Source organism: Silurus meridionalis, chromosome 1 (assembly GCF_014805685.1).
Source record: "Silurus meridionalis isolate SWU-2019-XX chromosome 1, ASM1480568v1, whole genome shotgun sequence".
NCBI classification, from domain to species: Eukaryota; Metazoa; Chordata; class Actinopteri; order Siluriformes; family Siluridae; genus Silurus; species Silurus meridionalis.
This window is the reverse complement of record NC_060884.1, coordinates 2335365-2352482: the sequence shown is the minus strand read 5'-3', so window position 1 is coordinate 2352482 and position 17118 is coordinate 2335365. Positions and strand designations below refer to the sequence as shown.

Sequence of the window (17118 nt, the reverse complement as noted above, 5' to 3'; positions counted from 1 at the left end):
CTGGTGCGCGCTTCTTTTTTTTTTTTTTTTCTTTACTCCTCTCGATTCAAACGTGTCGTGCTCGCGCATCACAAGCTCCGCCCATTCTGAGGCCCCGAACAAGAACATGGAGATCATGTAGCTTCCGGATGGCCATAAAAATTTTTTTTATAATTTATTATTTATTGAGAAGAAAAAAATAATTTCCCTTCTGAATGAACGAGAATTTTATGTTGTTTTATTTCTACAATACGTTTGTCTTCTTTGTATAAAAATGGCCCAAAAGTCGGCATGAAGCCAGAATATAAATTATGATGGCACACTGATAAAGCAACCATTTTCATCTTATCCTAAACTACTTATAAAATAAATAAATTGAATAAAAACAATAATAATAATAATTCTCATAGACCCCCTTTCAATCAAACTCTGTGGGCGGGGCTTCTGCGTAGCAAACTTGGCAGCCATCTTGCACGTTTTTTTTTTTTTTTTTTTTGCATTGTGAAAACTCTTTAGCAAAAACAAACAACCAACAAAAGCACACATTATATATATAATAACATTTAATTAAAAAATATTGTATTTGCACCAGATAGACTACTACTAAATTAAATTTTTTCCCCAATAAACCTGTAAGAGAAACTCTGGATAGGACCTGGTGATTTATGGTGCTGTAAATCACATCACCTGTTAAAGGAGTATCATTTGCTTATTCCCAAATATCACTACTGAGAAACAAATGTTGTGACAAATAGCACACATGACAGTAGGTAGGTCCTTTCAAGCTCCAGAGTCCACAGGATGGGCTCCAGATCCATCAAACTCTGACTAGAATAAAGTGCAGAATAACACTATTGCAGGATTAATGTGGGTATGAGACGAGAAGGCATAAATTCCACTGGTCAAACAGTTCAAAAACACACGATGTCTGTACAAAAAAGATTTTAATCTTTGTCCTTTGCAAGTAACAGTCCTTTGTCCACAGCAATACAATAGTCTTTTGTATATTTATATTAAAATCACAACTTACAGTTTGACTTACATAAATAAATTTTACGATTTACAGCAATTTTATATACGGAATAAACCTTTCAGAAGAAGTTCAGAAGTTGATCTCCAGTAAGCTGTGCTATTGAGCAAGTAAATGTCACTTAAAGAAAAGCATCAGACAGCATTCAAGTGCAGCAGTGGGTTTAAGGTGAACATGAAAAGGTTGATTGGTTTGAGGGTTCAAGGGCAAGACGGGAAACCCCTGGCTCTCATTAGGCAGGATTGTCAAACTTGGCGTAAGCGCTCCCTCTGCTCAGACCTGGAAAAGAGGGAGGAACATACAGTATTTACACATGAGTGCAACTCAAGGTCAACTTTTTCTATTTATACTACTGGAAAGCTGCATGTTTCGTTTGAAGCAGAATTTTATAAGCGTTTTGAAATACAATAAAACAAAACGTCTAGTCGTAAAAGCGAACACGTTTAGCGGAGGTTCCACAGCAATAAATGTAACCATAAATTCGATAAAAAGTATGAGGTGTCAATCTTTAGCAAAATCTTGCATATTAAAAATAATCGTGCCAATTTGCTGTGGTAGAAAAAGGAATAAAAAACATGTTGAATACTTTTCTATAACAGAAAGACACAATCATGCCTCAAAGACTTCGCTTCTTTTACAGCTGTAAATTTCATACATTGATGATGATTAAAATAAACAAACATTTATGAGTCGTCCATCATTACGGACAAAACAGCACTGAAATAGCAACAAAATATCGTCCTACTCATAAAAGATGGATTATTTGGACACTAAAAGACTGCAGTGGCTCCCAGAACACACTATATGGTGAAAAGGGTGCGGTTTTAGGCCCTCTGATGTTTACAACAGATTTCAGTGCGTTTTCATCGCACAAAATTGCTCCTGGGTGCGAAAGGACTCTTAACTCTGCGATCGTCCCACGAAGCGTGACCTTGTGTAGCGCTTACCGTATTTCTGCCGAATCTCATCATGCCTGGCCATCATATCAGCTCTTCTGTAAATAAAGAAAACACATTCTTTTAGTAAACACACACCTGAGAAATGCGCAATTTCTAAGGGCAGCATGGCGGTCAAACCGGTTTGTACTGGAAAATGTTTATGACATGTTGACAACTTGACACTGGCATTCAGTCTTTTGTTCTGAGATCTGTTTCCAACAGGTCTGAGTACAGTATACTTCAACTACACAACGTGTGTTACACTATAAAACACAATCATGATTTCTACATGTTAAATAATTGACCAGCATCCAGAGAAATAGAGAAGTTTTGCAGCCTCGCATCCAGGAATTATTTCTCAAATTTGTTTACATTTCCAGAAAACTCGATTCCGCAGGTCACGTCTACAAGAAATGTTGCATGACATGTTTGATCCATTTCCTGCATTCGAGTCGATTCAGATAAGAATCACTTTCTCTTTGCATTTGATCTGCTCTCGGACCGGCTGTTTGGGTTCACACTGGATTCGGATTACTCTTAACTCTGAATCTTCTTTTAATAAATTTACCGCTGCTCTTGTGCGCTTGTCCTCTTTTCTGCCTTCCGCTGCATCTTGTTCTCTTTGATGGAGTTTCTGATAATAAAATAAGATTATATGAAATAAATTATATTATTATAATAATTTTTTAATAAAATAATAATAATTAATAATAAAAGCATGATCAGGTTTCTTTGGTCTTAACCAGTCTTGCTCGAGAGGACGCTTGTGAACTTACCCACAGTTCTCACACTTGCAGCAAGAGAAGAGGCAGATGAAGAACGCGATGATGATGATCACGCCCAACACAGACAGTGTAATGATGAGGGTCTGAAAGTTTACTGAGTAATAAGAATTATAAAGAGGTCAGTAGGCGTTTATTAGATGATGATGATTAGCATTCATTAATTTCAGCTCTGGGCAAAACAAAAGGGTCATTCTTATGATTTTGAATGAAATTTACCATATTTTTCAATTAAGAAAAAATTGTGAAGGGGTTTACAAAGAAATGTGTTTCTCTCCTGGAACGCCACAACAATCCAAATGTAAATGATCCAATACACTGAAACGATCTGCAGGGAGCTTTTCTGTTTCCAGACCAGATTAAAGACAATTTTATGATATCTAGACAGGTTATATACTCAGAAAGCGAGATTCAAAAACGCTTTGACTGATATCATTGTCATTCCTCCCAAATATTAATATCTAAACTGTTATGTTTGACCACATCTATGAAGCTAAACACGATAATGCCGGCATTAAATACACCAATCAGGCATAACATTATGACATTATAACACTGATGATCTCTTCATCATGGCACTCGTTAGTGTGTGGAGTTATTTATTAGGCAGCAAGTGAACATTTTGTCCTCAGAGCTGATGTTAGAAGCAGGAAAAATGGGCGTAAGAATTTGAGTGAGTTCGACAAATTGTGACGTCTAGACGTCTAGGTCAGAGCATCTCCAAAACTGCAGCAGGGTCGTGGGAGACGAGGATCATTGATGCAGGCTGTTGATGCTCCACAGGTCACGACAGTTTTAGCAGCAAAAGGGGACCAACACACTATTAGGCAGGCGGTCAAAATGTTATGGCTGATCGGTGTACATTTCCTTCGTCTCAATTTTTGTAAATGCATGCTGCCAGAGCAAGCGCTTTAAAACCAGTCCGAGTTTTTTCGTTTGGTTTTCTCGCTGTAAAAACAAAGGGAAATCGTCTCGCGGCTTTCGTTATGAGCATGTGAAGTGTTCAGTAGGCTCATACTTGTGCACTGTCCCCAGCGGGCATCGTTCAGTGGGCACAGAGAGTTGGAAGGCAGGATCGTACTGTAAGGGTATGTCATACATGACTTCGAACTAATACACCACAGACACTGCAAAAGAGAAGAGAAGAAAAAACGGAAATGAGATACCAAGACAGGTTTTAAATTATTTCTACAGCAAAACAGAACACATATAACGCTGTATAGGCTCAGTTTATATAGAGGTTATTCTATAATTTGAAATAAATAGGCCTGATTTATTAAAAAAAACATTTTCATATAATCAAAAGCAAAAAGTGAGGCCTCCTCATCTCACCTACATCAGTACCTGACTTTATTAACAGCCTTGTGGTTGAATGAATCTCATATCTCTACAAGCACACTCCAAAATCTAGTGCAACATCTTCCCAGAAGAGTGGAGGTTATTAAAACATCAAATGAGGAGTGAATGTGGAATGGGGTGTTCAAAAAGCATATAACAATAACATGGTCAGGTGTCCACAAACTTTTAGCAAGTACAATTTTACAATTAAAAGCACAAGGTGTATTTTATTATTAATACTTTTTTTAATCTATTAGGTCCTTTGTTTTCTACAGCAGTCCTGACTTTAACACAATTATGGAGAATTGCAGAGAATTATGTATTACACTATGGTTCTTAATTTACACACAGGTTTTTAAAGACTCGTCTTTTATCTTTGGGTTTTCTCTCCGAGCGTTTTGTCATTTTAAGGCAAATGACGTAGATGAGTTTAACGTGCCCTGAACTGTGACGTCTCGGAGATCTAATCACAGCTCTGTGTCAGACGGCCACACCTCGTCCTGTGCTGCTTTCGTTGCTGTTCATCAACACACCTAACTTCTCTCGTCAGCTGATGAAGAGACATTTCATCCATTAAGAGCACTGAACACTCAAATGTGCATCAGACAACTAGGAACGCTGCAGGAATTTGAGTTTGTTTATAGACACCTGGCCATCCTATTTCAGATAAATTCCCACCTTTTCCATTGAAATAAGCTCCACTCTTCCGAGAAGGATTTTTACCAGACTTTAAGGCAATGAGTATTTGTGTTTATCTAAATGGACGAGCATCAGTAAAATCAGGTAGTGATGTTAGCATTCAGCAGTTCTGTTCATTCCAAAGCTGTTCATTGGGTTTGAGAAGGTCGGGGTTTTGTGCAAGACACTTCGGTTCTTCTACTTTAACCTTAAAACACCATGTCTTCATGGAGCTTAGGTGCATTATCATGCTGGAACTGGTTTGGGCCACTTAATTCCAGTAAATGCAAATTGTAAAGCAAAAGCAAGAAGAACCACATGTAGGTGTCATGTTGTTCACATACCATTAAGTATGCGCAACATCAGGGGTGCAGGATCCATGAAAAAGGCTGTATGTGAGCTGTGTTTATTAGTAAAATGTAGTGAATTTGGAGGGGAAAAAAATGGTAAATAAATAAATAAATAAATAAATAAATAAATAAATAAATAAATAAATCACAGTAGACTGTATGGATGTGATTCAGTGATATTAATTTTATTCTTAAAAAGGCCTTAAAGAAACTTTGTGAAACCTGAAGAAACCCCGTCATTCTCACGTGTATACTAAATTTCTGTTATATGCATAATAACGTGTAGTTATTATGCATATAACTTCAAGAGTTCAAATCTTTTATTAAACCTTACTTTAGATCACCCTCGACATCTTTATCATTCATCTGCTCCATCAGTTTATGCATGAAAAGAAAAGATGAGGAAAAGAAAAATCTTGCGTTTCTTTTCACATGGAATGAGGATGTAAACCGAAACAATAACACACGTGAAGGATCAGCGGGTGAAGTTCAGTGTTTGGGCCCCTGAATCACTCAGCTTTATGTTTGAACCAACGCAAACAGTAAAGACAATGAAATGGGCGTGGCTCTGGTACAAGCATATCAGGTGCAACAGGATGACTGGAATTTCTAAGCGTTTAAAGGTTAAAGGTGAAAGATATTCAACAGACAGCATTCCTAAGGTCAGAAATTGTTGCTGACGAAGGTTAAAGAACGTACACACGGCGTGTGTGAAAAATGAGCTGTTTTAAAAGCAAGTAACGCAAGTACGTGACTGCAACAGGAAAATAGTCAGTGTTTTTACTCAACAGTACTCTGGTAGTATATTAATATGCAATTTATTAATCAGCCATTTTGTATACGTGGACACGTAGTTAAGAGCAAGTATAAATATCAGCCTGTAGACTTGCACCAGCACCACCCACATACACACACACACACACACACACACACACACACACACACACACTATTAATAAGGATTGGAAGCTACTTGGTCCTGGGAACATGAATAAAAACTTACAACAATCTACCAACATTTCACATACTATTTCTATTAAACGCATCTTAAAAATGTATTATAATTTATTATAATTTATTTAAATATTTTCTCTTTTATATCCATGGAACATCATTTCCTACATTCAAGACATTTCTAGGGTTCAAACAAAACCTTACTTTACCATTAATGTCACGTTCTAGAAGCGAAAGATATTTTTGAGTAAAGTACATGGACGTTTATTTTATTTGATTTTATTTTATTGGGTACATTGTAAACCTGAGATGCGCAAACTACGGTTTGTAGGCTAAAATTGGCCCTTGGTCCACCACGCTATATATATATATATATTAGAAAAGGAAAATAAAGGAAATGCCTTTTGGAAAAATATATGGAAAATTTGGACCAGATTTATGTTTCTCAATCTTCTTCTTCTTCTTCCTCTTCCGGCTTTTCCCATCAGGGGTCGCCAAAGTCATTAAATAGACTGATTTGTACAATAATTTGGATTTTGGACAATAAGGAATGGATCTGTGTGGTTCATGTGTAATATGTGTATCTTAATGCAGAAGCTTTAGCAGGAAAAGTAGAAGTGAAGCTTACGCAGTGAAACTCAGTGTGATGATCTGAATAGGGATGTGATGTGAAACCTGCTAATACGATCCTGTCGTGTTCGTCGCTTTGGCTTTACTACTGACGGAAAGATGACCCATGATGATAAGAGAGAGAATGAATAAGAGCATACATAAACACACACACATGCTGCCCAGACCTGTTTCTCAGGCGTGACGATGTGATTAAGAGATACCAGACACACAACACAACACACCTAATCCCCATTCCTGAAGCATTTCCTCACACTCTTTCTTCTCTTTTTCCCTTCAGGTTTTATTCCTCTCCGGCGGGTCATCCCTGACCTATTCTCTTGTTGAACACACTCTTCTCACTCGGTGTGACGCAGTGTAACAATTGTATTCGACAACGTGATTCAGCAACCGGTTCAAACAAAGTGAACAGTGGAAAAGGGAAATGCAAAAGAAGATATTTATGTGACTACAGACCCGACTTTAAAATCAAACCTTTACAACTACAGCATGTGGCAAAGGAATGTATGTATTAATGTATTAATGTATAGCTAATAATTGTCCAATGTAGTAGGAGCTCAGTGGTTAAACAATTAAACTCTGAATCAGAAGGTCAGAAGTCACGATTGATGGGCCCTTAAACAAGGCCCCTAACCCTCTATTGTATGTCTCTCTGGATAAGGGCATCTGCCAAATGCCACAAATATAAATGTATTTCATCCCTGAACAATCACTTCATGAACCGAAGAACAAAATGTTATGTTTTTTTATCCAATTGTAGTTACGTTCAATGTTGATGATGCCTATTATCACTCATGTTATAGCAGCTATAAACAGTCAGTCCCTCACACACTTCTGTTGAACTCTTTCTCTCTCTCTCTCTCTCTCTCTCTCTCTCTCTCTCTCTCTCTTTATAAATGATGCAAAATATTTTAATTATCATCATGTTACCAAAAAATTGTAAGTTGTATTAGTCACAAATGATGCTATAGAAAAAAAATCACCACCTTCCTACCAATCAGATTCAAGAATTTATTTACTGGTAAGTGATTTTTTTAATAAACTAAGTATTATTAATAATGCCATAGGTTTATCATAATATACTGAATTTTTATTTTCGGAATAAATGATAAGTTACCAAAAAAGAAAAAGAAGAAAAAAGGCCTTGCTTACCGACGTATTAGTCAAACATTCCTCGCAGGTTGTTTTGGTTTTGCTCTCACAAGCTAGAAAAAGGGAAGAAAAAGTAATAAAGTTTAGTTAGAATGTTCAGAGACAGGCATCCGGAGATCCAGTTGTAACTCTGTTCACCACATGGACCTCTGCGGGATCAGACGTTTCCATGGCCTAGTTCCACCAGCACGCCTGAGCGATTGCACGAGGTCTCGTAGGAACAAACGGATGAAGGACTAAAGGGATTTGAGTCTGAGATTTCAGATTTACAGAACAATATAGGCTTTGAAACAATGACAAATTAGGATAAATTAGGAGTGTTTTTGGTGTATTTACGCTCAAGATCAGATAGTTTAGGAGATTATTTTGTCAGTATAACATTTGATTGCAGGACAGAATACAATTAAAACAAAAAAGGAGTCAGGGTTTGAAGAACAGATTACAGAAAGTAAAGCGATCATTTCCAGGAAGAAGCACTGAACTGAAGAGATTTTAACTTCTGGCTGAATTTTTGATGTCATGTTTGTAATATCAAGAAAGTGTAAAAAAAAAAAACAATGAAAATAATACAACTTTGTATTTTAGCAGAGAGGATGGTGTTATCTATAATATATATTTGAATAATGTTTGTCAATTCAAGTTAAGTATGAAAAATAAAAAAGGATAGTTCACGATTGCAGCAGTGTAATTTGTTTACATATATAAAAAACTAAAAAGTTTTACCCTTGTGTGTTGTAATGTAGATTATATAGATATATTTTATTGTTTATTTTATTATAAGATTAATGATTACATAATGATTATGTGATCCCTTTAATTAGGCTGTAATGCTTAACTGTATAGCTATTCAATACAGAACAAAACACAACATTATATATATGTGTATATATGTATATATGTATATATGTATATAATTAAAATAAAAAAAGAAAGAAATACATGTATCATCTTACTTATATTAGTCTGTGCCAAGGTCGAGCTCAAACCACAAACCAGCAGAAAAAGAGAAATGCGGATCTCCAAATTCATGTTCATCTTCTGAAACGATCCACACTCGGCAGATACTCCACAAATGTTCAGGGTTAGAAGCAGCACTTCGGGTCATAAACCACCTGTAGTCACACGCGCGCGCACACACACACACACACACACACACACACACACACCTCCAACAGATTTCAGGAGGGAAGGGCAAGGCGCACAACGTCACGTGGGTTCTCTTCCGCCATATTTAAAAGGACACTAGATGCGGCTACAGCACCGCCATCTTGGAAAGGTCCATTTACATTTCTTCCCAGCAGAAAGCTCTGGATTTTTTTTAGGACAAAGTTTATGTTGTAGTTGAAAATCAGATACAAGTTTCCGGAATCCAGACTTAATAAAAAATGTCGACAATTACGTGTTATATGTTTACATTTCAATAGAGGCGTTTTATTCAGATTTAAAACGGAAATAAAAACAAGGTGGACTGCGCCTTCTTCGTTGACTTCCGCCCTTTCCAATATGGCGGCGCACAATGATTAGCAAAAAAAGAGGATTAGCCAAGTGTTCAAACAGACTTTTGCACAAACAGATGTTGTTGTTTTTTTGTTTTTTTTTTGGTGGGGGGTATTTTTTTTTTTAGTAATAATATTTGATTGGAATTGTTATAAGAAACCCACTGATTGCTATTATTATTATTATTATTATTATTATTATTATTATTATTATTATTATTGTTATTATTATTAATAATATATCATACTGTACTACAACAAATGCCTTGGTTATTCCTGATATAAATGTTCTAGGAACAGTCAAAGTAAAATAATATATTTTATTTCTTTAATTAAAAACATGCAACGCTTATGAATTCCCTATTCATAATTCACATTTACTGCTCACTTGTGTCCTTTTTCTGACCTCATGATCGTTGGCAAACTGTTGTCCCGGGCAGGTTATTGCGTACACTAAGAACAAAATTAAGATAATCAGTAAATTTTCACTAACAAAACATTTATTTTATTCAGTATGATCAGTGTTCCATAACTATCATCGTTTGTGGGGTGGGGAAGAATTTATGGCCTATTAAGATATTAATAATGTAAAAAAAAAAAAAAAAAAAAGGAGTCACTTTAAATGTTAGCAAATTGTTTAATTAATTAATTAATTTATTTTATTTAGTTAGTTAGAAAAATAAAAATCACACAAAGTGCTGCGGTGATGATTTTCCAATAATTTATTCCAATAAAGCATTTTGTAAAGCCAGTTACAAAAAAAAAGAAGAAAGAAAATTACTCTCTCTTAAACAAGCACAGTCATATTATATTTTTTAATCTTATATAGAATTACATAATGATAATGAGGAAGATTTAAATTTAGGCCCTTTATTGGCTGCCTGCAGCTTAGCAAGGGTCCCAGTGTAAAGAGTGAGAGAGATAGAATCAGTCAACCATGTGTGTGTGTGTGTGTGTGTGTGTGTGTGTGTGGCTCTTGCATGCACGTATTTATGTTAGGGTGCGTTTTGTTATAATGCGGCATTGTAAAAAAAATTGACTGGCTGTTGAATCAGCAAACGACAGTGCACACACACACACAAACACACACACACACACACACACACACACACACACACACACTTCAATATATCATTTCCGTGCTTTCATATCTCTTATCACAATCTCAGCACCCATACCAAACTACTGCTGTTCAAGCTATAGCTGGAGTGCAGCAAATCACTATCAAATCGACTTCCGTCCGTCCCACTCCCTCAATCTCTCACTTAATGTCTAAAAAAGAAATAAATACACCAACCCACCTTACACCCGCCCTCCCAATAAGCACACCATAATCCTTAATCTGTAAATAACAATCACAACATCCAGACCTATACATGTATGCTTATTTTTCCACAATCAGCATAATAACCATAATCCATAACCACTTTTTTTGTAGCTTTAGTAAAAAATCTTTGACATACACTCGAAAAACTTGCATGACATTGACAAACAGTTGCATATCAAACAGCAAAATTACACAGATACTGGTTTGAGATACAGTTGTTTCATATTTATATATTTTATAATGAAAAAAAAACCCATACAGGCATACGAGACTCTCACACTGAACCGGTGAGGAATAAGAGTCGGTGTTTTGAACCTAATGTAAGATATTATGTATGTATTAGTATATATATAGGGTCTTTGGGGGAGGTCATAATATTAATTAGAAGTAGAAGAAGAATTAAGGAGCCAATAATTCCAACAATAGCAGACATTAAAACAGGCTGTTGCTGATTATTTCCTATAGCACCACACCTTTTATACCACAGCACCACGCAAACCTTTTTATTTCTTTTCATTATGACACAGCATACGTTTAGTTGTTCTATAATTCCATTTAATATTGGGAATCATCTGTGACACAAGTTATCACGTACATTATAGCAGCTTTTACTATTCATTACCTCACTTTCCTGTTTACTCTCACCACCCTGAAGGCATTCTCATGTCGGAAAAAGTTAGTTGCGGCTTCAATGCCAAGCACTGACACTGTAGACTCCTTCCCTATAAATGTAAAATAAACATCTCCTCAAAGAAAACTTCAGTATATATATATATTTATTAAATAAATAAACCCGTGATAGTAAACCTGTGATTTGCAAAGGGAGTAATTTGCAACACCTTCCAACCAATCAAAATCGAGAAGTCAGAAGCACCGTGGAATAAATAAAATCATAAAATACTGTATCACATAAGCCATGAAGGCTGACTGCTTTAACATGAGCGTCAGACACACAAGGAGTTTGGTTTAAATGTATGGTTTAAAATACTGTCCCACCAAGGTTTCATTGGATTTCTTTTTTTCATCGAGTGTGGGGGCTCTTTAGTGCAAAAGATATCATTAAAATCCAAAATAAAAAACAACAAAGCAAAATAAAATGTCTAAAAATAAAAAAGATATTTTTTAAGGAACCGGAACCCATGAACATATTGGTGCAGCTTGTTACTAAAAAGTGAGCGCAATTTCTTGGGAACAATTTGTTATTGTTCCAAATCATTTCGACCCACATAGTAGCCATAATGAAACAAGATTCCCAGATGTTTTTTACCAGTTACCAGTCATTCACGAGTCCTTATAAGGAAGTTTGTCTACTTGGCGGCCATGTTGATGGTGCCCCTCAGGAATAGGTGAGACACTATGTGTAAAAATTAAGCTTTTTTTTTTATAAATCGTTTATACGTATATGATAATAAAACAAACATTAACATCTCTGCTGTAAGTTGCCTTCATTTGTGTGATTATAAATAAATAAGATCAAATATAAGGATGAATGTTTTCATTTGAATGTATATTCGTATTTAGTTCGTTCCAATAAAGCTGCTTTTTGAAAATGTCCAGTGTTAAATGTAAAACAATGAATGAATAATGAATTGAAAATTAATCTTGCAAACGTTTTAATTTTGTAGTAGAGCTATACTTTCTGACTTCTGCCACCTCCCATATTTCTCGCTTTAAATATTATTTAACAAAAAACAATATTTTTAAGATCATGTATTTTGCTTACATTTTTTATGAAAGTGCACCAAGAAATGATTAGCTATCTCTTGCTAACTTCTGCCACATTGCAGCTTTAACAACATGGAGGTGGAAAACATCCTCATGCTAAGATTGAGATTATAAATACTGTTCGTTTAATAGCGGTTGTAAGTAAATAGGCTATGATTGCATTCAAAAGCACCCATCCTTTTTAACCGTACGCCAACTTTTATCTAAAGTTACTGATAAAAAGTCAGCATTTAAAGCAGAAAATATGTGCGCTGGTTGTGTGAACGTCCCCAGTCTAACACTGGCCTTGCTTGGTGTTAAATACTGAATCCTTTTATTTATTTATTTTTCAGCAGGAAGTTGTTTTGGCTTGCTGTACTGGGAGACGTGGAGGTATGTCGAGACTTTTAAAACTGTTGTGCATTCACACTGGTCCTTTGCCTGTTTGTGCTTTGGTGTGTACGATACAGGATTTTGATTTATTTGTTGCACTTGCTGTATAAAATATATATTCAATGATAAATGAAAAGTGTAGTGTCAGTAGATACTGACATCTGAACAGTCACCTTGTCACTGTTAAAGTGGCTCTAATGGGTGAATTCTAAGATCAGTATAAGCAGTTGAGTTGATTTGAGTTTTGTTGAGAAGCTGAGCTGAACAGTGATGAGTTGATTTGAGTGGATTAGAGCTAACCTTAACTGTGATTAGTTGATGTTCTTATCAGTAACCCAGAGATAACCCGTGATGAGTTGAATTAAGTGAATCTGAGCTGGGATTTGTGTGGATCTAAGCAATTGAGTTGAGATATGGTTGATTTGAGTGAATCCAAGCTAAACTGAGTTAATTAGAGCCGATTTAAGTTAAAGTGATTTGAACTTGAATGGACTAGACATGAGTTGCATTGATACTGATCGGTGATCAATAAATAAATAAATAAATACATACATACATACATACATAAACACATGGCTGCCAGTAGTCTTGGCTTTTACAAATGGCTCTCAGTGTGACTCTTATGGAGGAGTTCACGTTTCTGTCCCCGACATAAACCAGGAAATTGAAATCAGTTTAAACTGTAGCAAAGGAGCACAAACTTGTACGACGTTCATCGAGAACATGACAAGATGAGCATTTGTGAAAAGGACTGGATGAAAGAGATGACTTTTGAAGTGATGGAGAAGGCCAGAGGGGTTCACATCACAGGACTGCAGAATTTGTTGTGCTTTGTAGCAGTGTGAATACGTTTCACCGAATAAACTGTGGTCCAAATGTGTTTCTCGTTCTTCCACTTTCCACTCTGTGTGTGCTCATAATTCCTAGTTCAACACAAGGACTTTATTTTCTCGCTGGTAACTTATCGATCACAAGGCCAGAGCCGATTAACTGGTTTCGATCACCTCATCCAAGCGCTGCCAGTGCTGGTGACGGACATGACGCTACAGCGCTTCTTGACGATCATGTTGATGTAGGCCTTCATGATCTTTGTGATCTCACCCACCTTCAAGCACACACAAGGACAACCACATCAAATACTGAATCATCTGCAGTGGACGAGAGCTTAACAACATAAATGGATTAAATACAGTTCATGAAAGTGACTTTAGTTGTTTGTTTTTTAAAACAGGAGATTCTGTAACTCCCGTATGAAACTATAGAGTACAGGACACAGACTCACCCGAGGAGTCTCGAAAAACATCTCCCTCTCGTCAACAGTGATCTTGTAGGTGTTGGGCTGAGGCGAACCAAAGAAGACGATATGCTCGTACTGGAAGGTCTCGAGCGGTTTGGGTTCTCCTCGCTTATACACAGACACATTCTCTGCACTCACTCCCAGCCACAGGTCATGAGGGAAACCTCCTTCTTTACACTGCACACAAAAAAAAAAAATACATTATAATGTAGTGTAATAAAATATATCTGATGAAGTATAATTCATATATAAACATTTTATATATATTTATAAATATACTATATTTAAATATAATCTTATTTTAATTTTAATTAATTTAATTTGACGCTATTTTGGATTTCTGTGTAAAATAATGTTAATAATGATTAATTAAAATAGACATAATAATATAGTAATATGAGAATGGGGGTAAAAATATTTATTTATTTATTTATTTATTATTTATTAAGTGTATATAATAATAATATTATTAATAATAATGAAACTTAAATTAAATTCTAGACTTCATCTTCATCTTGAGGTCAAAGTGCACCGAAGTAGGCGTCTTTAATCTGGGCTACTTTAATGATGGGGAAATGTGTAAACGGGGCCCAGTGCTACATTAGTACTGATATAAAAAGATTGAACCGCAGTAGTTTGCTGTTATTGTTCATTCTTAGCCCAACAATAAGTCTCACCTCGACATCGAAGAGCGTAGAACCATATCCGGGCCACTCTTTAATGATGGTCATGTAGCTGAGCATAGCCTGGTGTTGAGGCATCCCCTGCAGGCGGTTCCACTTTTCCAGGACGCTGGTCAGAGTGGCCGACATCTCCTCCTTAACAAACATCTCCAGCATCTGTTCTTCCTCGCGTTGCTTTTTCAGCGATCCAGTCTTAAAGCTGCGCCTCAGAGTGCCATCCAGGAAGCTGGTCCTTCTCCTTTCCAGCGTGTGAGCTCCTGGGCCTATGCCTGCAACTCCCACCCCACCCGAGCCACCGACCTTGGTGGAATGCAGGATGCGGGTGCGGAGGCGGCCCACCGGATACACACTGCTCAGGCTCCATGGAGTTCGCGCTACGTCTCCGTGGATGTACTGCAACCGAAGTGCGGCCAGATGTTGCAGCGTCTCCTCGGAGGCCGGGAAATGGCCGCTGATCAAACTCTCATGAGCCTGAGAGGAAAGGGGAAGGTGGGATGTTCAAGAAGGATGTTCATTAAAAAACAAAGATAACTAACCAGTGGATGTTATCGGAAGCTCACCTGTTCAAACATGAAGGCAAACTCCACCCCTTCTTTGGGCATGCTGTCCACATCAAGGAAGCAGTACAGTTTGAAATAAAGCCTCATGGGACCTTCCTCTTCTTCTTCTTCACTCCCTGCCAGTCTGTAAGTGATGGTCATTAAAACAATCAGATTATCTTATGATACATATAAACACTATGTCCATTAAACAGGCTTTCAAAGATTTACTAAATACATGTAGTCCCTGACTTACAATGGAGATGCGTCCTGATGACCCCATCGTAACTTGAAAATATTTTAAGTCAAGACATGGACAAACCCAACCAGAAGTCTTAAAGAATGGTGACCAGTATGGGGTAGTATACTGTAATTTGTTTATAATTTTAATAATTTAGCAAAACAGGGCAATTTACTGTACCGTAATGTCTAAACTTTACAGTATATTTGTATGTGGCAGTGCATATTGTATGAAATAGTCTCTGAACTGTGCACCTTTCAAACTTGGCGAGTACGTCTGCTACGATGATGCGGCTCTCGATCGCTCGGCTCTCCACCTTGTTGTGTTCAAACAGGGAGAATAAATTCCGGCTGTCATCCATCGCCAGACCTCGTATCAGCTTCTCCACAACCTTGGCACCCACAAGTACACCCAAACAGATACACAATCAGGTGAAAATTTCATCATTAAAAATTATCATAAAAAGTAAATGGAAAAGCACAGAACCACTTTTTTTTCCCCCCAACATCTCACCTCTCCTGCAGTAGTGTGGGAGTTGATGGAGATCTTGCAGGACCCTCCTCCATGGCAGTACACAGTGGTGGACATCTCACGTCTGGTCAGCAGGGCGGCGATCTCCTCCTGCGATGGCACATACTCCCTTGTTTTGGTCTTCTTCAAAGACTCGCTGATAAAGTGGGCGTATTTTTCGATCTCTGTGCCTGGATAACGCTCTCTGACCCTAAAAAGGGTATCACGGTTTTAATTACTGACAAAACCATCGAGCTGAGTGTTTTGCTACGTTTATGTCGGATCAGTTGAGAATTTCAGGTGACTGTATACTACTTTGAACTATGTTTTCTTTACAAACATTTATCCATTAGGAACTTTTGAGATTGATACCAAAAGCAATATTTATTTATCTATTACAGCGCTGTGATATTCCCGATTCTGATTGTAAGGTGTGGCAGTGTAAGGCGTGTCTGACCTCTTGAGGTGGAAGCGCAGGTAGCGCAGGATGGCACGGCTGGGCAGAAACGTACAGCTCATACACGTAAGCAGGTGCCAGTGGGCGCGGTTGCCTGAGCTGTTAGGCTGAGGCACGTGATTGGTCTGTTTGATCAGCTGACAGTAGACCTCATCTCGGAGCGGTTTTAGGTCATGGCAGGTCTGCAGGATGCCCTGGATGATGGCCACTGGGTCGGAGATTATCTCCATCTCTTGCAGAGAGTTAAAAATCTTCACCGCCTCATCCTGCAGGCTTCCGTAGCCCTTCTCTTTTTGCACTGAGGGATGAAGAGATGGAAGCAAAATTAAGCGGAATTAACTCACAATCAGGAAATTCTGATATTATGTAATATGGTCTTACAGCTGGCATTGATTTCTCCATATTGTAAGGGCAGAAGGGGCGAGTGCAGCGGGTGCTGGGTGTAGCGTAGGATGGGGTTTCGGCGATACATCTGCTCCACCGCCTCCGAATTCACACTGTTCTCCTACATGAGAAATGAAGGTGAAACAAAAAAAAGGGTAAAAAGCAGTTATAGCGATTAATTACATAATAATATATTAATAAAGCATAGAAGTGAACATCTCAATAATATTTTTAATTATGGTTTTATTATAATAATA

General features: G+C 37.2%; 2 protein-coding genes across 2 annotated transcripts in view; both read right to left on the bottom strand.

The window, feature by feature from the left end:
- Positions 1 to 906: 906 nt before the first annotated feature.
- Positions 907 to 8971, bottom strand: pttg1ipa (PTTG1 interacting protein a). The gene is made up of 7 exons (XM_046848666.1): positions 8784 to 8971; positions 7831 to 7883; positions 3748 to 3856; positions 2724 to 2826; positions 2516 to 2581; positions 1957 to 2003; positions 907 to 1288 (listed from the first exon to the last, which is right to left on the bottom strand). The coding sequence occupies exons 1-7, from the start codon at positions 8863 to 8865 to the stop codon at positions 1242 to 1244; spliced, it is 507 nt and encodes a 168-aa protein (XP_046704622.1). The 5' UTR covers positions 8866 to 8971; the 3' UTR covers positions 907 to 1241.
- A 2441-nt stretch (positions 8972 to 11412) lies between these two features.
- myo10l1 (myosin X, like 1) overlaps positions 11413 to 17118 on the bottom strand; it is a 36694-nt gene continuing 30988 nt past the window's right edge. Inside the window, exons 33-40 of the mRNA XM_046848665.1 lie at positions 16859 to 16982; positions 16478 to 16775; positions 16024 to 16231; positions 15765 to 15901; positions 15291 to 15414; positions 14725 to 15201; positions 14033 to 14224; positions 11413 to 13855 (exon numbers count right to left, since the gene is read on the bottom strand). Coding sequence (XP_046704621.1) covers positions 13751 to 13855; positions 14033 to 14224; positions 14725 to 15201; positions 15291 to 15414; positions 15765 to 15901; positions 16024 to 16231; positions 16478 to 16775; positions 16859 to 16982 — 1665 coding nt within the window. The 3' untranslated portion in view covers positions 11413 to 13750. The remainder of the gene's footprint in view (positions 13856 to 14032; positions 14225 to 14724; positions 15202 to 15290; positions 15415 to 15764; positions 15902 to 16023; positions 16232 to 16477; positions 16776 to 16858; positions 16983 to 17118) is intronic.

What these genes read in the sequence shown, in the direction of transcription:
- pttg1ipa (XM_046848666.1), bottom strand. Translation starts at nt 8,865, where the DNA reads ATGAACATGAATTTGGAGATCCGCATTTCTCTTTTTCTGCTGGTTTGT. An exon ending in AATGTTTGACTAATACGTCG is followed by an intron (nt 3,857 to 7,830) that starts GTAAGCAAGGCC and finishes TCTCTTTTGCAG; the next exon opens with TGTCTGTGGTGTATTAGTTC. An exon ending in TGAGATTCGGCAGAAATACG is followed by an intron (nt 1,289 to 1,956) that starts GTAAGCGCTACA and finishes CCTCTTTTCCAG; the next exon opens with GTCTGAGCAGAGGGAGCGCT.